This window comes from Papio anubis, chromosome X (genome assembly GCF_008728515.1).
Source record: "Papio anubis isolate 15944 chromosome X, Panubis1.0, whole genome shotgun sequence".
In the NCBI taxonomy this organism is placed as follows: Eukaryota; Metazoa; Chordata; class Mammalia; order Primates; family Cercopithecidae; genus Papio; species Papio anubis.
In genome coordinates this window covers 128,790,876-128,814,970 of record NC_044996.1, presented here as the reverse complement: position 1 = coordinate 128,814,970, position 24,095 = coordinate 128,790,876, and the positions used below count along the sequence as shown (strand labels likewise).

General features: G+C 44.9%; 1 protein-coding gene and 1 non-coding gene across 2 annotated transcripts in view; both read left to right on the top strand.

The window, feature by feature from the left end:
- Window positions 1-4,162, top strand: part of SYAP1 (synapse associated protein 1) — a 48,034-nt gene extending 43,872 nt beyond the window's left edge. The window contains exon 9 of the mRNA XM_003918881.5: window positions 1,840-4,162. Coding sequence (XP_003918930.1) covers window positions 1,840-1,967 — 128 coding nt within the window. The 3' untranslated portion in view covers window positions 1,968-4,162. The remainder of the gene's footprint in view (window positions 1-1,839) is intronic.
- Window positions 4,163-10,661: 6,499 nt separating this feature from the next.
- LOC116272229 lies at window positions 10,662-10,723 on the top strand. Its single transcript, XR_004180950.1, has one exon. It is a non-coding gene; the product is annotated as a U7 small nuclear RNA (small nuclear RNA).
- The last annotated feature ends 13,372 nt before the right edge of the window (window positions 10,724-24,095 follow it).

The following is a 24,095-nucleotide window of genomic DNA, read 5'->3' as shown; positions in this document are numbered from 1 at the left end:
AGTCTTACTCTGTTGCCCAGGCTGGAGTGCAGTGGCACAACTGTGGCTCACTACAACCTCCACCTCCCAGGTTGAAGCAATTCTCCTGCCTCAGCCTCCCAAGTAGCTGGGACTACAGGCGCACACCACCACACCGGGCTAATTTTTGTATTTTTTGTATCGCTATGTTGGTGGGCTGGTCTCGAACTCCTGGTCTCTAGTGCTCTGTCTGCCTCGGCCTCCCAAAGTGCTGGGATTACAGGCATGAGCCACCATGCCTGACCCCAATAGTCTTTTATTTATTATATGTCTTGGCTCCAGGACTAAATTATAAGCTCCCCAAGGGCAGTTACACATTGTCTTTCTATCCCCCTACAGTACCTAACATGGAACTTAGCACTCAGTAAGCACCCTAATAAATATTTGTGAAATTGGTGGCTTCCTGCATAACACAAGGTGTCTTTTCCTTTGAGGTTGCTGCTGTAGAACAATTAAAGCATTTCATTTTTTGTTTTCTGTATAGCTAAGTTTAAGGTTTATTTTTAAAGACAAGCCGGGCGCGGTGGTTCACCCCTGTAATCCCAGCACTTTGGGAGGCCGAGGCAGGCAGATCACGAGGTCAGGAGATCGAGACCATCCTGGCTAACATGGTGAAACCCCGTCTCTACTAAAAATACAAAAAAAATTAGCCTGGCCTGGTGGTGGGCGCCTGTAGTCCCAGCTACGCGGGAGGCTGAGGCAGGAGAATGGCGTGAACCCAGGAGGCGGAGCTAGCAGTGAGCCGAGATTGCACCACTGCACTCCAGCCTGGGCGACAGAACGAGACTCTGTCTCAAAAAAAAAAAAAAATACAAAAAGTAGCTGGGCATGGTGGCGGCACCTGTAATCCCAGCTACTTGGGAGGCTGAGGCAGGAGAATCGCTTGAATCCGGGAGGTAGAGGTTGCAGTGAGCCGAGACCATACCATTGCACTCCAGCCTGGGCAACAGAGTGAGACTCCGTCTCAAAAAACAAAAGACAAAAATGAATCTTAGCTTTACTTTTTAAATAGCCAGTTTGTTTTATAACATTACATAGCAGATGCATTATCCCACACACACACAGGTATATTGAGTGTCCACACGGAAAGTTGCAGCTCTACATCTCAACGCGAAAGACCAGTGTGAGAGCTCCAGTCAGAACACCACGAGAGAGTCCAGGCTGACTTCAGACCCCGGTGTCTGTCTCCACTCTTAAGGAGACAACTCTTTGTCTGCATAGTGGTTAAGCATAGACTGTGGAGCCTGCAGATGTGGTTCCATTCTTACATCTGTCGCTGTCAAACGGTGTGATCTTGGGCAAGTTGCTTAACCTCTCCTAAGTCTCCATTTCCCCATCTGTAAGATGTGGCTAATAGTAATACCTTGTCCATGGACTGTTCTAAGGATGAAAAGCATGATACACAGAAAGCAGTTAGGCCAGTGCCCAGCTCAGTAAGTGCTCAATAAACATTAGCTGCTTTTGCTACCATCATCATCATTGGTAGTGGTAAAAATTAACTTGCAACCAAGTATTAATTATCAATTACCCATTTAAATAAAAGGAAAAGCAGAGGCATAGGGAAAGCAAAATAATACCCAAAATATATTTATGACATCTGATACCTTTGCTTCTACATTAACAGATTTATCTTTCTAATTGTATTTATCCTTGGTCACTTAAAATTTACTGAGTTTTTCTGAGCACACACAGTAATGAAGGCTGAGATGTTAAAAATTACGGCAGCTAGGACTTTACGTAGGTAATTGAGATGGACCGAATTGTGAACACTAGCAGTATGAATTCAGAGAGAATCTTTTTCTTCTCCTTTGTTTCTTTTAGAGGATTCTGCAGATTGGGAAAAAGAACTGCAGCAGGAACTTCAAGAATATGAAGTGGTGACAGAATCCGAAAAACGAGATGAAAACTGGGATAAGGAAATAGAGAAAATGCTTCAAGAGGAAAATTAGCTGTTCCTGAAATAGAATAATAATCCTTAACAGTCTGCAAACTGACATTAAATTCTAGATGTTGACGCTCACTGAATCAGAAGGCATAAAAAAGTATAACTTTATGAAATTCAAAATTACCCTTTTTTCAGGTTGAAACTTGCCTCTTCTACTTTAAAAAAGTATATAGAACAGTTACTTCTAATAATCAGAAAGAGATGTTTTGTAGAACGTTTCTTTAGTATAAATAGAGTTAGAGATGTCCTCGTAGGCAGTATGGCTATCTTTACCACAGAAACATAAGTAAAATTTTAGAGTTCTGTTTTCCATGAGGTCAAAAATACAATTTATTCCTCAGTCATGGTTTTCTAAATATCTGTACTCCACATTCCATTTTAATTGATATGTGGGTGTTAAAGTACCTACTTAATGGGTTGATTACTATCAAAATGACCAAATTATACCAAAGAACTTAAGAGGAAGCACTTTCAGAACTATTCGCTTGCCAGGTATTTTCTAAAATTCCACCTGAAAGCCAAAAGATAAAATAAATAAGTTGATTTTAATGATATAAACATCACACAATTTTACATTAAGAAATACTGTGCAGGCCAGGCGTGGTGGCTCAGGCCTGTAATCCCAGCTCTTTGGGAGGCCGAGGTGGGTAGATCGCTGGAGGTCAGGAGTTCAAGATCAGCCTGGCCAACATAGTGAAACCCTGTCTCTATTAAAAATACAAAAATTAGCCGGTCATGGTGGCGGGCGCCTGTAATCCCAGCTGCTAGGGAGGCTGAGGCAGGAGAATCTCTTGAACCCAGGAGGCAGAGGTTGCAGTGAGCCGAAATGGTGCCACTGCACTCTAGCCTGGGCGATAAAGCAAGACTCAGTCTCAAAAAAAAAAAAAAAAAAAAAAAAAACTGTGTGAAAATATTTGTTTTTCTCTGGGGCCTTTTCTTTCTTTTATTTTTAAACTATACCAGAAATTTTACATCACAGTTTTTATACAAAGTAGGACCTTCCATCCTTTTTCTATTATAATAACCTTCAGAAGCTCATTCCCCTGCAAGGCTGTTGTTCTTGTTTTTTGTTGTTGTTGTTGTTCTTGTTTTAATCATCACCACATACAAATGTTTGAGCTTTGTCTTAAATTGAATCTTCATAAAATTGTGTTCCTCCGAGTTCACCTTCTAGGACTTTATTGATTAATCCTTCTGTTTCTGCTACACCAGCAGACACATGTTCATAGAATATGATTATTTTTAAAGAACAAGGTGAGGAGGCTGAGGCAGGAGAATCACTTGAACCTGGGAGGTGGAGGTTGCAGTGAGCTGAGATCACGCCACTGCACTCCAGCCTGGGTGACAGAGTGAGACTCTGTCTCAAAAATGAATGAATGAATGAATGAATGAATGAACAAGGTGGTTTAATGTCAGAAAACTTCCTAAGTATTTGCTCGCCAAACCTTTCATGTTTTTCAAGAAGCCTTTATTACATAAAGGGGAATAGAATTAAAATGTTTCTTTATAAGAAAAATATACATATTTGTGTTCTTGGCCCCATTAAAACTAGTCAGTAGTCCTTTGGCAAAGATATAGTCAACAGGAGAACTGGGTATGGGTCCAGGCATTACTCCTGTTCATAGTTGCGGATGCATGTGTCTGAATGAGCCAGACTGTCTCAACTGGAGTCTCTTGGGTTATAGCAGTAAACCCGTGTATTCCATGAAACCACTGGCCCCATCATCAAAAGGTTTCCACTTGTGGTCCCACAGTTGCTTATTACTGAGTTTGGGTTCCAAGATGACTGGCAACTTCTGAAATAATCTCATTGCAGGAAAGAGTTTCTTTTTTTTTTTTTTTAAATAGAGTTTGCTGGAGGAAAAGAGGCATGTTAAATGTGTTTAAGCAGCTAAAAGTCCTAGATGGAAGCATATCAGGATGCGTCGGTGCTTGGCTCTTAGTGAATGCACTAAAATTCTTATTGATAAATGTTGAATAAACACACCAAAAAAAGTATCAGAGAAAGAGAAAAACCCTAAAATGACAATAGAGGTGTGTGACAGTTATTGCTATCAATTTTATATTTAAAAACAACCTAATTATGCATTGCCCTGTGAAAATAAAAGGATAAAATAAGATTTTGTACATACTGTAAGAATACAGTTATGCTGTATTTTTATGGATTCATCAAGGAGTAAAATGTTCTGCTTTAGTAAATTATATAGGTAATAAGTGTTATTCCTTTAAAGAGCAAAATAATTTATCACCATGTTTGGTGGAAAATTTCTAAGTATTTATTACATGCCCAGGGATTAGCCACCAAGATATACCGAGCATGAAAACTTGTAAAACTTAATAAAATGCTAAAATATGGCCAGGCGCGGTGGCTCAAGCCTGTAATCCCAGCACTTTGGGAGGCCGAGACGGGCGGATCACGAGGTCAGGAGATCGAGACCATCCTGGCTAACACAGTGAAACCCCGTCTCTACTAAAAATACAAAAAATTAGCCGGGCGTGATGGCGGCGCCTGTAGTCCCAGCTACTCGGGAGGCTGAGGCAGGAGAATGGCGTAAACCCGGGAGGCGGAGCTTGCAGTGAGCCGAGATCGCGCCACTGCACTCCAGCCTGGGCGACAGAGCGAGACTCCGCCTCAAAAAAAAAAAAAAAAAAAAAAGCTAAAATATGAACATCACACTATGGAGATTATGCCTCACTGCTCAGAGTGTGGCTCAGGAACCAGTGTAGCTCGGCCATGGCCTGGTAGTATGTTAGAAATGCACCATCTCAAGCCTGCCCCAGACCAGTTGATGTTACCAAGAACCCCCAGGGGATGAGAATGGACTTTATTTACAGTTTGGGAAGCACTGATCTAATATGCTTTCAGGGAAGCTGAGGTTTCTACTGCTTTTTACTTTTTACCCTTCCACTAGATGTCCTTTGCAGCAGTGTTTTTCTAGTTGGCATTACAGGTGTCTTCTCTGAGGTTCCGATTATTTCTATACTACCAAAATTAAAGAGACCCAAGGGCTGGGCATGGTGGCTCACACCTGTAATCCCAGCACTTTGGGAGGCTGAGGCAGGCAGATTACTTGAGCTCAGGAGTTCAAGACCAGCCTGGGCAACATAGGGAGACCCTTGCCTCTACAAAAGTACAAATGAGCCAGGCATGGTAGCCCGCACCTGTGGTCCTAGCTACTTGGAAGGCTGAGGCAGGAGAATCGCTTGAGCCCAGGAGATCCAGGCTGTAGTGAGCCGTGATCATGCCACTGCACTACAGTCTGGGTGACAGAGACCCTGTTTCAAAAAAAGGGGGGGGCAAGTTTTAAGGGGGATGAGAAATATTCTTGGTAAATCGGGCCTTGTTTTATTTTGTTTTGTTTTGTTTTGGAGACAGTCTTGTTCTGTCGTCCAGACTGGAGTGCAGTGGCTTGATCTCGGCTCACTGCAACCTCCACCTCCCAAGTTCAAGCAATTCTCCTGCCTCAGCCTCCAGAGTAGCTGGGATTACAGGCACCCACCACCATGCCCGGCTAATTTTTTTGTATTTTTAGCAGAGATGGGGTTTCACCGTGTTGGCCAGGCTGGTCTCAAGCTCCTGATCTCAAAGGATCCACCCGCCTTGACCTCCCAAAGTGCTGGGATTACAGGCGTGAACCACCGTGCCGACCTTAATTGGTAATTTTTGAAAAAAAAAAAACTAGAGAAACACCATTTCAGAGATAAAGCAGCAATTACACTTGTACTCCCAGTGATTTAAGATGCACTATTGTAATCAAGATGATTTGCTTTAATCAAAATATTGTTAAAAATAGGATTTCAAGACATTTAAAAGGTTTCAGCAGAAATCTTATGATTATGTCTGACTTGCAGTATTTTATTTGCCTGTTTGACAGCTTTTTTTTTTTTCTTTTTTGAGACAGAGCCTCACACTGTTGCCTGGGCTGGAGTGTAATGGTGCAGTCTCGGCTCACTGAAACCTCTGGCTCCCAAGTTCAAGAAATTCTCCTGCCTCAGCCTCCCTAGTAGCTGGGATTACAGGCATGCACCACCACACCCGGCTAATTTTTGTATTTTTAGTAGAGACAGGGTTTCGCCATGTTGGTCAGGCTGGTCTTGAACTCCCAACCTCAGGTGATCCGCCTGCCTGGGCGTCCCAAAGTGCTGGGATTACAGGCGTGAGCCACCGCGCCCGGCCTTGATGGCTTTTTGGTATTAAAAACCAGGACTCTGAATGTGCATCAGTAATTCAAATTATTTTATATAGTTACTCTTTCTAGTAATAGTTAGATATCCCCCTCCATTTTTAAGTAAAGATAAACATTTTTTAGTTAGGAAAATTAGGCACATTTAATTTTAGCAAATTTAGTTTTCAACTTTTTTTTCTTTTTTCTTTTTTTTTTTTTTTTTTTTGAGATGGAGGCTCACTCTGTTTCCCTGGCTGGAGTACAATGGCCACAATCTCGTCTCGTCTCACTGCAACTTCTGCCTCCTGGGTTCAAGTGATTCTTCTGCCTCAGCCTCCAGAGTAGCTGGGATTATAGGCCTGTGCCACCACACCTGGCTAATTTTTGTATTTTTAGTAGAGATGGGGTTTCACCATGTTGGCCAGGCTGGTCTTGAACTCCTGGCCTCAGGTGATCTGTCCACCTCGGCCTCCCAAAGTGCTGGGATCACAGGCATGAGTGGTAGAATTTTTTTTTTTTTTTTTTTTGAGACAGGGTCTCACTGTGTCACCCGGTCTGGAGTACAGTGGTGGGATCTCAGCTCACTGCAGCCTCTGCCTCCCAGGCTCAAGGGATCCTCCCGCCTCAGCCTCCTGAGTACCTGGGACCACAGGCACACACCACCACACCTGGCTACTTTTTGTATTTTTTGTAGAGATGGGTGTCTCCCCATGTTGCTCAGGCTGGTCTTGAACTTCTGAGCTCAGGTAATCCATCTGCCTCGGCTTTCCACAGTGCTGGGATTACAGGCATGAGCCACTACGCCTGACCAAAAGTGGCAGAAATTTTGATATGGTTTATAATCAGTTTTATTGTGAGGAAGATGGGCCATTTTAATGAATGATTACTTCTGTAGGCTAAACTACCGAGTCATGACATGACAAATACACATGAAGCTTTAATCACATGCAGTTACATACTTCTCACAAATCATCAAATGATTTATCTGGTCTTCACACTAAGGGATTTACTTAGATAAAGCCATCTATGATTTCAGTTGTTGAAAGTATGGCTTTTTAAACAGCATTTATTCAATGCATCCTGATTTATTTCAAAATGAAAAATTGTATTACCCTTTTTTTCTGAATAAATAAACCTTACTTTTAGTGGCAAGGTATAAGTTATAATGGTTGTTCCTGGGCAACTAAAATTTCAGATAAAGAGGACCTGTAAATATTTCAAAGCCATCTGGTATGTAGGCTCCTATTGTTAGAATTAAAACTGCCTCGAGATAGTATTGCATTTTAAGAACACATTTTACTTTCACTGTAGACTTCTCAAATTCAATGGGTTGTCCTTCATAATGAAAGACCATTCTAACCCACAGTCAGTAGCTCTGGTATTCCAAGGCTGTTGTGGGATTTTTCCTTCACTGCCACCCGCCCCCAAGGAGTGATAATACGTAGTGATTTTTCTTGTTCTTCCCTGCTAACCATAATAAACAGTGACTATGCTTTTTGCTGGCCAGAGCTAAAACTCAGCGACGTTAACCAGCTCCTATGACCTAATAAATAGAATAGATCAATTCATCATAATGGAGGTTTCGAGTAACTACTCCTACAGTATCCAGTGTCCAGCTATAATCAGCATAGTAGCCATAAAGTGCATAATGTTCTCTGCCATTACTGCACTTAGACAATGAAAACATCCTGATATAGCAAAATGACCACATCACTCAGCAATTTTAAACTGTTTCATGGAGATTTGCTTTAGGGTATAAGTGGCATGTGAGAACTGAGCTAAATAATATGCCACTATCAAAGGACTGTGGCACAAGAACACCATATTGATGCCACTAACAAAATTGTTGAGTGTTCATTGTTAATTGGATTAACAGAATACATGCTTGTGAAATTGAGGCATGAAAATAGATACTATTTTAAATCTGGGGCCGGGTGTGGTGGCTCACGCCTGTAATCTCAGCACTTTGGGAGGCCAAGGTGGGCAGATCACAAGGTCAGGAGTTTGAGACCAGTCTGGCCAACATAGTGAAACCCCATCTCTACTAAAAATACAAAAAATTAGCCGGGTGTGGTGGTGTGCTCCTGTAATTCCAGCTACTCGGGAGGCTTAGGCAGGAGAATCGCGTGAACCCGGGAGGCAGAGGTTGCAGTGAGCCGACATCATGCCGTTACACTACAGCCTGGGTGACAGTGCGAGACTCCGTCTCAAAAAAAAAAAAAAATCTGGATAACACACAAAGGTAATTAATAAAAATAGGCCAGGCACAGAGGCTCACGCCTGTAATCCCAACACTTTCGGAGACCAAGGTGGGCAGATCACTTGAACTCAGGAGTTAGAGACCAGCCTGGGCAACAGGGTGAAAGCCCGTCTCTATTTAAAAAAAAAAATTAACCAGGCGTGATGGCGGGCACCTGGAATCCCAGCTATTCGGGAGGCTGAGGTGGGAGGATGGCTTGAGCCCGGGAGGAGGAGATTGCAGTGAGCTGTGATCAGGCCACTGCACTCCAGCCTGGGCGACAGAGCCAGACCCTGTCTGAAACAAATAATAATGAGCTTGAGATGGATGTCTTGATGTCCACATTACCATGCTTTTAGAAATGGGGCTAAACCGGTCAATCTCCTGGCAGCAGGTAGTCATCCTCAAGCATGGCTGCACAGTAGGACCTCCTGGCAAGTCCAGGTGCTACTGATGCCCAGGCTCCCCTGCAGAGAGACTGATTTATTTGGCGGGGGATGTAGCCCTGAGGGTACAGGGTTGTTTGAAACTCTCCAAGACTTTGTAACAGCAGCCAAGATTGAGAACCACAGGGCCGGGGAAAGAGATCTCGCAGGAAAGTCAGGAAACTTGGTGAAAATACTCCAGCCTGACACTAGCTTTGTGAGTTCGCCTGTCACTGGTTGAGTAGTGTCGATCTCAGCTCACTGCAGCCTGTCTCCCAGGTTTATGCCATCTCCTGCCTCTGAAGCCTCCCGAAGTTGACTACAGGCGCCCGCCACTGGCCTCGGGCTAGTTTTTGTATTTTTATAGAGACGGGTTTCACCGGTGTTAGCCAGGATGGTCTCATTTCCTGACCTCGTGATCCTCGGCCTCTGCCTCCCAAAGTGCTGGGATTACAGGCTTGAGCCACCGCTACCGCCTTTTTTTTTTTTTTTTTTATACTTGTTCTCGCTTCTGTCGCTTCCAGGGTTAGAGTGTGGAAAATGGATTCAGCTCACTGCAAGCCCGGCCTCTGTTCACTTACTCTCCTCGGCCTCAGCCTCCCCGAGTAGCTGGGACTACAGGCTCGGCCACTGGCCTCGCTACTTTTTTTGTATTTAGTAGAGACGTGGGTTTCACCAGAATTAGCCAGGGATGGTCTCGACCTCGACCTCAAGGATCCACCTTGGCTCGCCTCCCAAAGTGCTGGGATTACAGGCTTGAGCCAATGCCACCGCCTCAGCTTTAACAGTACAATGAAAGGGTTGGACTGCACGCTTTTTGACAACCTGTGTCTAAAATGTCATCCTATTTTTAAAGAGGCCTTTGTGGCCGGGCGCCGGGTGGCTCAGCCTGTAATCCCAGCACTTTGGGAGGCCGAGGCGGGTGGATCACGGCGGTCAGGAGATCTGGCACTATCCTGGCTATCATGGTGTCCCCGCCTCTACTAAAAATACAAAAACTAGCCGGGCTGCAGGCGGCTACCAGCTCAGCTACTTGGGAGGCTGAGGCGGGAGAATGGCGCAGAACCCGGAGGCGGAGCTTGCAGTGAGGCGCATCACCACTGCACTCCAGCCTGGGAGACACAGCGAGACTCCATCTCAAAAAAATAAAAAAATCAAAAAATAAATAAAGAGGCCTTTGTAAAATAAATACTGTTTTAGTTCTGTTTTCAAAGTGGGGTTTTGTTTTTTAGTTTTCTGAAATGTACAATATCTTAGGTTTTCACACAAATATATGCATTTATCGCCACTCCATCCACAAACCCCACTGAATGACAATAAAGGAATGAAAAGAAAAGCTGTAAATTCATAGTGACAAAAACAGAAGGGCCAGCAACAGTCAAGTGATAACAAGAACACTTTCATGCTTCAGAAGCCTGGAAAGGCTCAGGAATTCTGGAGGTGCAATAGCTCTGAAGGCTGAGGAAAAGCTGGTATCAGAGTGGGCAATTTGCAGTCTATGCACAATCTACAACTGAAAATCAAGGGCAAGTGGCGTAAGCATATTGTTATGAGACATAGACGCAAACAGACAAAACTGCTAAGAGTTGTAAATGGCTCCTGGGAAGTGGGAATTGGGGATGTGAAACGGCCTTTGCAAAAATTATAACAGTGAGACAGTTATGGCAGTGTGTAGATTTGACCTAACCGACTCCATCTTGCTTCTGTGTTCATTCCTGGGCATAGGCCAAACTAACTTTGGGAAGAACTTAGTTTATAATTTAACTTTGACACAAATTATAACAGCCCTTTCCTGAAACAAACCCCATTCTTGCGTGGGAACCAGACTGCCTTTGTAGGACTAACAAATTAGCCACAATATTATGGTTTAGTGTTACAGCTGTTTTAGAATTTATCTAGCAGGTTTTCTGGTCTTTACTGGAAAGCCCAAGAAAGTAAAAATAGCCGGGTGCGGTGGCTCATGCCTGTAATCCTCCTTTGGGAGGCCGAGGCGGGAGGATCACTAGGTTAGGAGATCGAGACCATCCTGGCTTACACGGTGAAACCCCGTCTCTACTAAATATACCAAAAAAATTAGCCAGGCTTGGTGGTGGACGCCTGTAGTCCCAGCTACTTGGGAGGCTGAGGCAGGAGAATGGCGTAAACCCGGGAGGCGGAGCTTGCAGTGAGCCGAAATGGCGCCACTGCACTCGAGCCTGGGCGAGAGAGCGAGACTCCGTCTCAAAAAAAAAAAAAAAAGCCGGGCGGGGTGGCGGGTGCCTGTAATCCCAACTACTCAGGAGGCTGAGGCAGGAGAATCGCTTGAACCTGGGGGGCGGAGGTTGCAGCGAGCCGAGGTAGTGCCATTGCACTGCAGACTGGGCAACAAGAGTGAAACTCTGTCTCAAAAATAAATAAATAAAAATTAAAAAATAAAAAATAAATTATGGTTCTGGAGTCTTGCAGCTAGAGGCCACAGGATTCTAAACCTCCTCAATTGCTCCTAGGGATAACATCACTACCCATTACCGTAAAACCTAAGGTTGGTGCTCAAGATATTTTTCAGTCCCTGCACTGAATGGACTAGCTGGCGCCACCCAGATCAATAAACTGGCTCATCTGGTGTTGTGGTCCCCACCCAGGAACCGACTCATTGCTAGAGGACAGCTTCGACTGACTCCCTAGGATTTCATCTCTGACCTGACCAATCAGCGCTCCCCACTCCTTAGCCCTCTACCCACCAAATTATCCTTTAAAAACCTCAGTTTCCAAATCTTCAGGGAGACTGATTTGAGTAAAGTGAACCTCAAAAATCTGAGACAGGCCTCAGTTAATTTAGAAATTTTATTTTGCCAAGGTTGAGGATGCGTGCCCATGATACAGTTTCAGGAGGTCCTGACGACATGTGCCCAAAGTGGTCAGAGCACAGCTTGGTTTTGTACATTTTAGGGAGACATGAGACACCAACCAACATATGTAAGATGAACATTGGTTTGGTCCGGAAAGGCGGGACAAGTGGAATCAAAAGGTGACAACTCCAAGCAGGGAGAGGGCTTTCAGGTCACAAGTAGGTGAGAGACAATGGTTTGCATTGAGTTTCTGATTAGCTTTTCCAAAGGAGGCAATCGGATATGCATTTATCTCAGTGAGCAGCGGGATGGCTTTGAATAGAATGGGAGGCAAGTTTGCCCTGAGCAGTTCCCAGCTTGAATTTTCCCTTTAGCTTAGTGATTTTGGTGGCCCAAGATATTTTCTATTCACAGTAATAATAAAACTCCGGTCTCCTGTTCGGCCAGCTCTGTGTGAATTAAACTCTATTACAATTCCCTTGTTTTGATAAATCGGCTCTATCTGGGCAGTGGGCAAAATGAACCCATTGGTAGTTACAGAGAGAGAAGCACTGGTCAGGGGTCTCCGTTGTTTTAAAAGCCTTGTGTAATTTGACTTCTAAAATTAAGGACATGCATCCTTTAGAATTTTTTGGTTTTTTTTGTTTTTTTTTTGAGACGGAGTCTCGCTCTGTCGCCCAGGCTGGAGTGCAGTGGTGCGATCTCCACTCACTGCAACCTCTGCCTCCAGGGTTCAAGCGGTTCTCCTGCCTCAGCCTCTGGAGTAGTGGGATTACAGGCAGCAGCCACCATGCCCAGCTAATTTTTGTAGATTTCTTTTAATACCTAATTTTGACACAGGGATGGGGAAAAAGCATAAAAATACTGTAAATGGGAATGTAAAATTGTTAAATCTTTCCAAATGGCAGTCGGGTAACAAGCATCAAAATGTTAAATGTGAGGAACATTTAACCCAACATTTCTACTATTGGAATTCATGCTAAGGAAGTAATTAGACAAGCACTGCTTTGAGTATACAATAGAAAAATTGGCAGCTACCTATATGTCGTACACCAGAACCTTGATTCGAACAAATGATTGTTCATCCACACGATGGAATTGTGTGCAAATATTTTAAGTGATACATTTTACACCCATCAGATAGGAAAAAATGTAGAAGTCTGAAGGCTGGGCTCAGTGGCTCACGCCTGTAATCAATCCTAGGACTTTGGGAGGCTGAGGTGGGCAGACTGCCTGAACTCAGGAGTTCGAGGCCAGCCTGGGCAACATGATGAAACCCCATCTCTACTAAAATACAAAAAATTAGCTGGGCATGGTGGTGCGCGCCTGTAGTCCCAGCTGCTTGGGAGACTGTGGTGGGAGAACCACTTGAACCTGGGAGGCAGAGGTTGCAGGAAGCTGAGATCGTGCTACTGCACTCCAACCTGGGCGACAGAGTGAGACCCCATCTCCAAAAACAACAAAAAAAGAAGTCTGAAAATATCAAGAGTTAGTAAGCATGTGAAACAACAGGAACATCGACATGCTATTGGCGCGACTATATACTGGCACAATCTCTTTGGAAGAAAGCCAAAACTGGCATTACTTCAATGAAAAGTTGAATATGTACTTCTCTTTGCCCAGCAAGCAGTTCCTCTCCTGGGGAGTACCAAATGTATTAACCACTTATGAAAATAACTACCATTACTTAGTAAAGTGGAAAATAAAAACATCATATGGCATGTGCTAGTAGGTGGTACATGCACAACTGTCAATAAAAGTGATGTTCTAGTGACCTCAGGCTGCACCCAACCCAAATGTGCATCAACAGTAGAATGGAATTATAATGACAATGTAATAACCATAGAGAAGAGCCAAGAACACGAAAAAATAACAGCTGTGCACAATGCTGTGAGTGAATCTATGAATCTCATAAATGTAATGTTAAACAGAAAATGCAAGATTGGAGAGAAGACCTATGTAAACTCCAAATACAGGTATAACTATACTACATAGGTAGTAGAACTAAAAGAAACAGCTACCGTAAAAGTCAGATATTACACAGCATAAGAGAAATCAAGAAACTACAGCTACATAAAACAAGAAGACAGGTCCCAACATTACACACGTCAATAAAACACCCAGTTAAAACTCTACTGACTGGGCCTGGCACACCTATAATCTCAGCACCTTGGGAGCCCAAGGCTAGCAGATCCCTTAAGCCCAGGAGTTCTATACCAGCCTGAGCAACATAGTGAGACTCCATCTCTAATAAAAAAACTAAAAATTTGCCAGGCATGGTGGCATGCATTTGTAGTCCCAGCTACTCGGGAGGCTGAGGTGGGAGGATCACCTGAGCCTGGGAGGTCAAGGTTGCAGTGAGCTGTGACTGCACCACTGTACTCCAGCCTGGGCAACTGGGCAACTGTCTCAAAAAACAAACAAAAACCCAACAAAGACTATCTCATAAAACAAACAAAAAAACCCCCAACAAACTCTACTGTCTCAAAAAAACCAAATATATAAAAAGTAAAAATAAAAAATTAGCTGGGCATTTACTGCAGTGGTATGAGAATGGCCTGAACCCAGGAGGCCAAAGCTACTGTGAGCCATATTTGCACCACTGCAATCCAGTGTGGATAGCAGAACAAGACCCTGTCTCATAAAACAAAGACAATAGAAATTAAAAAAAAAAAAAAGGCGACTAGCTCAAGTAATCTAAAGAGAAAAAACCGCAACAACACTAATCTCGGAAAGGCAGTTGCCAGGTAACAGCCACCTCTGGTACACTGAGGGTGAAATTAAGCCCAGCTCAAATACATACAGCAGTTCTTTCAGGCGAAAGTGTAAAGAAAAGTATCATTCTTCAAAACAATAGGTTTAAAGGACACCTACGGCTTTTAACTTGTAAATGTTTTGCATGCAGTGCACCATGGTTATGCAAATGAAGCTGAGTCATTGCCCTTTAGATTAATGCTGTAGCTCCCAACCATGACTGCAGCCTGCAAGGCAGGGAAAAGGCCCAGTCCAGAGTCCACCTGGGAAACTGAACCAATTTGTTTTGTTCATCAATGCCCTGACTGTGATTTCTTTTGGATAAAGGATTTCTTGAATGCTTTAAAAAATGACGTCAAAGCGCTACATTTGACATGAGAGAAGGTTCACAATATAATGTTAAATGAAATATAAAAGGGAATTTACAAAAATATTTAATATGATTACACTTTTTCTTCCAAAAATGCCCGTGTATGTGTGTGTTGGGCATGCGTATGTGTTACTGGTGGAGGGTGTCCAGGTTCTTGGCGTTTTGAACAAAGAATTGGACAAAACGCACAAAGCAAGGAAAGAATGAAGCAACAAAAGCAGAGATTTATTGAAAACAAAAGTACATCCCACAAGGCAGGAGCAGGCCTAGTATAGCAGCTCAAGGGCCCCAGAATTTTCTGGGGTTTAAATACCCTCTAGAGGTTTTCCATTGGTTACGTGGTGTACATCCTATGTAAATGAAATAGTGGCCTGCAATCAGTCTGATTGGTTGTGGAAAGCAACCAATCAGAGGATGAAGTGTAGTTACAAAGTTACACTCACCCCTATGCAAACGTCTGATTGGCTACAGAAAGCAACCAATCAGGCTAAGCGTGGTGGCTCACGCCTGGAACCCCAGCACTTTGGGAGGCCAAGGCGGGTGGATCACCTGAGGGCAGGAGTTTGAGACCAGTCTGGCCAACATGATGAAACCCCATCTCTACTAAAAATACAAAAATTAGCCGGGTGTGGTGGCACATGCCTGTAATTCCAGCTACTTGAGAGGCTGAGGCACAAGAATCGCCTGAACCTGGGAGGCAGAGATTGCAGTGAGCGGAGATCGCGCCACTGCACTCCAGCCTGGGCCACAGAGGTAGACTTCTTCCGAAAAGAGGAAAGAGAAGAGAAGAGGGAAGAGATGAGGAAAGAGATGAGGAAAGAGACGAGAGGGGGGGGGGGGAGGGGGGAGGGGGGAGGGGAGGGGAGCAACCAATCAGAAGAGAAGAGAGCAACCAATCAGAAATGCTTTCAATTTTCCATCTGCCACACAGAAAAGGTGTGGAGCGGGGGATTTGCAAAGGGAGTAGCTTCCAATCCTTTTGTTATTTAGGTGTGGAAAGTCGGGGTTTTCGTTTTGACTTAGTTCTAGGAAGCTAGCGTGAATTGGCATTAGGTTCCCTGCCTCCAGACCCTATTCTCCTGCCTCCTATGCATAGAAAAAAAAAACCTGAAGGCTTACACCAAAATGGCGGCTATATCTTTTTTTTTTTTTCTTAGAGGGCATTTTGCTCTTGCCGCCCAGGCTGGAGTGCAATGGTGTGATCTTGGCTCTCCGCAACCTCTGCCTCCCGGGTTCAAGCGATTCTCCTGCCTCAGCCTCCCAAGTAGCTGGGATTACAGGCATGTGCCACCATACCTGGCTAATTTTGTATTTTTAGTGGAGACGAGGTTTCTCCATGTTGGTCAGGCTGGTGTCGAACTCTGGACCTCAGGTGATCCACCCTCCCGGGCCTCCCAAAGTGCTGGGATTACAGACGTGAGCCACCCGCGCCTGGCCATCTTTTTTTTTTTTTTTTAACTATTTGTGGTTATGTTTTTGGGAATTTCTGTGCTTAACATAGTAAGAAAAAAATAAGAAAAATCGGTAATAATTTACATTTCCTTTCCTCAGACCTGGAAGCAGGCATTTCTTCGAGGAATCTTGATTCCTTTTGATGGGAAGAGGTATTTACTCTTCAAGAATTGTCAGCCTGGGCCGGGCGCGGTGGCTCAAGCCTGTAATCCCAGCACTTTGGGAGGCCGAGAGGGGTGGATCACGAGGTCAGGAGATCGAGACCATCCTGGCTAACACGGTGAAACCCCGTCTCTACTAAGAAATACAAAAAAAAACTAGCCGGGCGAGGTGGCGGGCGCCTGTAGTCCCAGCTACTTGGGAGGCTGAGGCCGGAGAATGGCGTGAACCCGGGAGGCGGAGCTTGCAGTGAGCTGAGATCCGGCCAGCCTGGGCTACAGAGCGAGACTCCGTCTCAAAAAAAAAAAAAAAAAAAAAAAAAAGAATTGTCAGCCTGGCACCGTGGCTCACGCCTGTAATCCCAGCACTTTGGGATGCCAAGGCAGGCGGATCACCTGATGTCAGGAGTTCGAGACCAGCTTGAACAACATGGTGAAACCCCGTCTCTACTAAAAATACAAAATTAGCCAAGCATGGTGGTGGTGCATGCCTGTAATCCCAACTACTTGGGAGGCTGAGGCAGGAGAATTGCTTGACCCCGGGAGGCAGAGATTACAGTGAGCCAAGATCAGGCCATTGCACTCCAGCCTGGGCAACAAGAGTGAAACTCCATCTCAAAAAAAAAAAGAATTGTCCTGCAGGCTAGGTGCAGTGGCTCACACCTGTAATCCCAGCACTTTGGAAGGCCAAGGAGGGAGGATCCTTTGAGCCCAGGAGTTCAAGACCAGCCTGGGCAACATAGTAACACCAAGTCTCTACCAATAAAATGAAATAAATAAATAAACAAATAAATAAATAAATAAAAATTAGCCAGGCATGGTGGTGCATGCCTCTAGTCCCAGCTATTTGGGAGGCTGAGGTGGGAGGATCACTTTGTTACCGGGGAAGAGCGTCCAGGTTCTTGGTGTCTTGAACAAAGAATTAGACAAAACGCACAAACAAAGCAAGGAAGGAATTAAGGGATTTATTGAAAATGAAAGTACACTCCACAGTGTTCGAGTGGGCCTGAGCATAGCTCAAAGGCCCTGTTTCAGAATTTTTGGGAGTTTAAAAATACCCTCTACTTGAGGTATGCCCTATGTAAATGAAGAGGATAAAGTTACAAAGTCATTTACTTGGCCTACACCCTATGGAGAGGATATTTCATGTCATAGCTGAAGTGTGAATCGGCCTTATAGTCCCTGCCTCCAGACCCTATTTTCCTGCCTCAACTTGAGCCCTGGAGGTCAAGGCTGCAGTGAGCTATGATCATACCACTGCACTCAGCCTCGGTGACAGAGCAAGACCTTGTCTCAAAAATTAATAATTAAATAAAAATTAAATAAAATATAATGACATTGATCAAAACTTCGTTAGTAGTATTAGAAGACAAAGTTGAGATCATCTACAAAGTACAGATGTTCCCTGACTTATGATGGGGTTATGTTCCAATAAACCCATCAGAAGTTTAAAATATCATAAGAGGAAAATGCATTTAATACACTTAACGTGGCTGGGTGCGGTGGCTCACGCCTGTAAGCCCAGCACTTTGGGAGGCCAAGGCAGGTGGATCACCTGAGGTCAGGAGTTCGAGACCAGCCTGGCCAACATGGTGAAACCCCTTCTCTACTAAAAATACAAAATTAGCAAGGTGTAGTGGCACATGCCTGTAGTCCCAGCTACTCAGGAGGCTGAGACAGGAGAATTGCTCGAACCTGGGAGGCAGAGGTTGCGCAAAGCCAAGATCACACCATTGCACTCCAGCCTGGGTAAGACAAAGCAAGACTCCGTCTCAAAAAAAAAAAAAAAAAAAAAAAAATCTACCAAACATCATAATTTAGCCTAGCCCACCTTAATGTAAGCTCATAATACGTTTGTTTGTTTATTTGTTTGAGATGGAGTCTTGCTCTATCGCGCAGGCTGGAGTGCAGTGGCACGATCTCAGCACACTGCAACCTCCACCTCCCGGGTTCAAAGCGGTCATGCACTTTCCAGCCTCCCAACTAGCTGGGATTACAGGTGCCAGCCACCATGCCGAATTTTTGTTTTAGTAGAGTGAGGGGTTTACCTTGACCAGAGATCACCGAGCTCTGGCCCCTCAGGTGATCCTCCCAAAGTGCTGAATTGAGCATGGCTCCCTGCACATCCGACAAGCTTCCTCTAATACTTACATTAGCCTACAGTTGGTCAAAATCATCAAACACAAAGCTGTTTTACAATAAAGTGTTGAATATCTCATGTGCTTTGTGAATACTTGTGCCTGAGAGTGAAAACAGAATACAGTTTGTAAGATTTTCGAGAGAAGTCAATCTACTGAATTCATATCACTTTGGCACCATTGTAACATCAAAAAATTGTAACCCTGGAACTGTCTGTAGCAAAACAGGATATAGGAAAATAGAAGAGAAAAGAAACATGGAGCAGGGCACCGTGGCTCCCACTGAGGCAGGAGGATCACTTGAGTCCAGGAGTTTGAGACCAGCCTGGGCAACAGAGCAAGACGCTATCTCAATTAAAAAAAACAAAAAAAGAAACATAAAAAAGAAATTATTAATAGGATACTATACAACTAGGTTGTGGATAATATTTACATGAAAATAATGTAAAAAAGGTAGAGATATTAAATTAACAAAATGAAAACACCCATTTCCAGAGGATGGTGATGGGAGGAAGTGAGCATCTGTGTGTGTGTGTGTGTATGTGACTGTGAGTGAAAAAGCATAGACCCTCTTCCCTAGAAGCAAATCTATATATATCTTTCTGTGATTTCAGAATCAGTTTGATGGCAAGTGACAGAAAAATCCAAAATTACAGTGGTGTAAACTGGATGTTGATTTCTTTCTTTTCTTTCTTTTTTTTTTTTTTTTTTTTTGAGTCTCACTCTGACGCCCAGGATAGAGTGCAGTGGCACAATCTCGGCTCACTGCAACCTCCACCTTCTGGGTTCAAGGGATTCTCCTGCCTCAGCCTCTCAGGTAGCTGAGATTACAGGTGCCTGCCACTATGCCTGGCTAATTTTTGTGTATTTTTAGTAGAGATGGGGTTTCACCAGGTTGCCCAGGATGGTTCTCTTTTCTTTTCTTTTCTCTTCTCTTTTCTTTTCTTCTCTTCTTTTTCTTTTTCTTTTTCTTTTTTTTTTTTTTTTTTTTTTTTTGGGGCGGGTCTGGCTCTGTCGCCCAGGCTGGAAGTGCAGTGGCGGATCTCAGCTCACTGCTGGCACCTCCCGGGTTCTGCCATTCTCCTGCCTCAGCCTCCCGGTCACTGGGACCACAGAAGCCGCCGCCAGCCCGGCTAGTTTTTGTATTTTTAGTAGAGATGGGGTTTCACCGTGTTAGCCAGGATAGTCTCCGATCTCCTGACCTCATGATCAGCCGTCTCGGCCTCCCAAAGTGCTGGGATTACAGGCTTGAGCCACAGCGCCCGAGCCTCTTTTTCTTTCTTGAATGGATTCTTGCTCTGTCGTCCAGGCTGGAGTGCAGTGGCCTTGATCTCAGTTCCTGCAACCTCCGCCTCCCAGGTTCAAGCAATTCTCCTGCCTCAGCCTCCCAAAGAAGCTGGGATTACATTGCCAGCTCCCACATCCCAGTTAACTTTTTGTTTTGAGATGGAGTTTTTGCTCTTATTACTTAGCAGGCTGGGTGTGATTGTCGCGATCTTGGCTGACATAACCTCCGCCTCCCAGGTTCAGCGATTCTCCTGCCTCAGCCTCCCGAAGTAGCTAGAGGCCAGGCATCGCCTACTGACGGCAATTCCTTATTTTAGTAGAGGCAGGGGTTCTCAGTAGTCAGCCTGGTCAGCGAGAACTCCAACCTCAGGTGATCACCTTTTCAACCTCCCAAAGTGCTAAATACAAGCATGAGCTACTGTGCCTGGCTGTGTTTTCTTAGTAGAGGTGAGGTGTGTCTGCCATGTTGCCAGGCTGGTCTTGAACTTCACGGCCTCAGTGCAGCCTTGGCCTCCCAGCTGGGATTACAGGCGTGAACGAGCCCGGCCCGTTTCTCTCTTTTTTGGAGACAGAGTCTTGCTCTGTTGCCCAATTCAAGGCTGTAGTGGGCTAGGATGAAAACCACTACACTCCAGCCAGAGGGTAACAGAGAGAGAGAGATTCTGTCACTTAAACAAAAAAACAACAACAAAAACACAACTTAAAAAATTGTTTGGCGGTGTGATGGCTCAAGCCTGTAATCCCAGCACTTTGGGAGGCGGAGCAGGCGGATCACGAATGGAAGTCAGGGGCCATTACAGCTGCTGAGTAAACCCGTCTGTTAAAATGCAAAAACTAGCGGGCGAGGTGGCGGGGAAGCCCTGCTTAGTCTCAGCTACTCAGGAGGCTGAGGCAGGAGAATCGTAAAGCAGGGAGGCCAGACTGCAGTGAGCTGAGATCTGGCCACTGCACTCCAGCCTAGGCTGACAGAAGAGACTCCATGTAAGAATTGTTTGACTGGGCACCATTGGCTCCGCCTGTAGTCCAGCACTTTGGGAGAGTGAGGCCAGCCGGATCCGCAGTCCGGGGAGTTTGAAACCAGCCCTGACCAGCATGGGTGAAACCCATCTCTACTAAAATACAAAATTAGCTGGGCATTCGTGCTGCCATCCCAGCTACTCAGGAGAGCTGAGGCAGAGAATCACTTGAACCCGGGATTGCATTGAGCCGAGATCATACCAACTGCACTCTAGGCTGGGTAACACAGTGAGACTCTGTCTCAAAAAAAAAAAAAAATTTTTAATTGTTTTGAGTCAGGGTCTCACTTTGCACGCTAGCCTAGGTGACACAGCAAGACTCCATCTCAAAAAAAAAATTTGCTTTGTTTTGAGACAGAGTCTTACTCTGTCACCCAGGCTGGAATGCACTGGCATGATCACAGCTCACTGCAGCCTCAACTTCTCAGGCTCAAACAATCCTCCTGCCTCAGCCTCCCAAGTAGCTGTGACTACAGGTACGCACCACCACACTTGGCTAAGGCTAATTTTTTATTTTTTGTGGAGATGGGGTCTCCCTATGTTGCCCAGGCTGGTCTTGAACTCCTGGCCTCAAGCAATCCCCCTGCCTCGAACTCCCAAAGTGCTGGGATTACAGATATGTGCTACCACGCCGGGCCCCGTGATTTTCAATAAAGCCTAAACTTACTTGTATTTTGTATTTTTCTTTTCCATTGTCTCTATACATGAACGTTGTTTCCATGTCCTTGAAGTTTATAATTATAGGCGAGACTTGGGGAAGTATATCAGAACAAAATTAATGAATCCCAATACTCTGAAATATGCAATATACGTATTCGAATTTTCGAAATGCACATACTCTCTCCCAATAGTTCATACATGAGAAGAGTTTTTATTTTAAAAATCCTCTTTCTGCTAGAGCTGGCACCCTGGTGTGTGCCAATCTAATAGTACACTCCATAGCCTGCCATCAGTATGCCTGAGTGATCTGTGTATAAAGTACAATCATTTTCTAAATCTTTCAGTGTCTGCCAGAAATGTGGACATCTATAGCAAATGCAGAAACTGGCCAAATTCCTACAAGGACTAAAATCAGGGTTAGCTCGGAAAGATGGTATTGTGTAATCATATTAAACAATAAGCTCTTTGTTCTGTGAAGAGGCAAACACTCTTTTTCACTACCTACAACCCCAATAGTATGCAACAAACATGAAATTCAACTCTTTTGATGAAACAATACTCTTGGCTGATTTAAAAGTTAGTAGGAGCTTTTCTTTCTTTGAAAGTACTCTGAGGTGGACAAGTCAGAATAGTGTGGCTAACTTAACTTCTGTTGCCCTTTAGACACAGCTCAGATGTCACCTTAAACCATCCTTAAACCACCCACCACCAGTAGAAAATAACCCTCAAGAGGTTACCCTGCAATACCTCCATTTTATACATTATTGTTTGTTGTACATGTTCAGTGTTGTACGTGTTCAGTGTTATACATGTTCAGTGTTGGCCTGGGTGCCCCTTATTCTAAATCAAGGTATGCCCGGTGGCTAATACAGTGCTCCTGTTTAACTGATGAGTGAAAACTTTCTATTGCCACCAAGTTTATACTGGATTGACCTTGGTCCGGTGGCTGCTGGAGGGTCTACACAGTGTTGCAGAGGGACATTGCTGTCAGAAAACTCTCCAAGATGTTTCAACAAGGGATAGGATATCACCTTGGGGAACTGAAGGTTTGGTCCTCATCTGAACAGATTCAGAAAATTGATTTATTAATGCAGTTATCTATTCAGGGGTTCTTTTTCTCAGTAAGTATGTGTGGAGAGCTTTCTCTGTGCCTGGCTTTTTTTTTTTTTGGTGGAGTCTCACTCTGTTGCCCAAGCTGGAGTGCAGTGGCGCGATCTCGGCTCACGGCAACCTCTGCCTTCAGGGTTCAAGCAATTCTCTTGCCTCAGCCTCCTTAGTAGCTGGGATTACAGGCGCCCACCACCACGCCTGGCTAATTTTTGTATTTTTGATAGAGGTGGGTTTCAACATGTTGGCCAGGCTGGACAGATCACCTCAAGTGATCTGTCTGCCTCGGCCTCCCAAAATGCTGAGATTACAGGCGTGAACTACCATGTGCAAACTGTGCCTGGCATTCTGCTGGGCACTGGGAACACAGGAGTCTCATGGGTACAGTCCTTGCCCTCACTTTGTTCACCATCTGGCTGGGGGAAAGAGTCAATTAGACAAGCCACTGCCTTGAAGAGTGGGGACTGGCCTGGTATGGGAAGTACAGTATGCTAGGGGTGCATAACATGGGCAACTAAGCTACTCGGGAGGCTGAGACAGGAGAATTGTTTGAACCTGGGAGGCGGAGGTTGCAGTGAGCCGAGATCATGCCACTGCACTCCAGCTTTGGGCAACAGCAAGACTCCGTCTGGGGAAAAAAAAAAAAGAAAAGAAAAAAGAAAAGCCCATCACCACACCACGACCTGCTAATTTTTGTATTTTTAGTAGAGACGGGGTTTCACCATGTTGGCCAGTCTGGTCTCGAACTCCTGACCTTCGGCAATCCATCAGCCTCGGCCTCCCAAAGTGCTGGGATTACAGGTGTGAGCCACTGCTCCCAGCCACCTTTTTTTTTTTTTTTTTTCTGAGACAGGATCTCACTCTGTGGCTCAGACTGGAGTGAGTGGCACAATCATAATTTGCTGTAATCTTGAACTCCTGGGCTGAAGAGTTTCCTCCCACCTCAGACTCCCCAGTAGTGGTGACTACAGGCATCCACCACCAGGCTGGGCTAGCTTTTCTATTTTCTGTAGAGATGGGCACTCACTATGTTGCCCAGGCTGGTCTCAGACTCCTGGCCTCAAGTGATCCTCCCACTTCCACTTCCCAAAGTGTTTGGGATTACAGGCATGAGCCACTGCACGGAGCCCCAGAGAGCCTTCTAAAAACCTCTTTATAAACATACTTGGAGGTTGGCTGGGCGCGGTGGCTCACGCCTGTAATCCCAGCACTTTGGGAGGCCGAGGCGAGCGCATCACGAGGTCAGGAGATCGAGACCAGCGTGGCTAACACGGTGAAACCCCGTCTCTCTACTAAAAAATACACAAAAAAAATTAGCCGGCGTGGCATGCCCCAGTCCCAGCTACCGGGAGGCTTATGGTGAGAATGACGCGAACCCGAGTATGAGCTTGCAGTGAGTAGAGACCCAAGGCCACTGAACTGCAGCCCAAGCGACTGAGACTCGACTCAACAAACAAACAAAACACACTCGGGCCGGGCGCTGTGGCTCAAGCCTGTAATCCCAGCACTTTGGGAGGCCGGATCGGCTGATC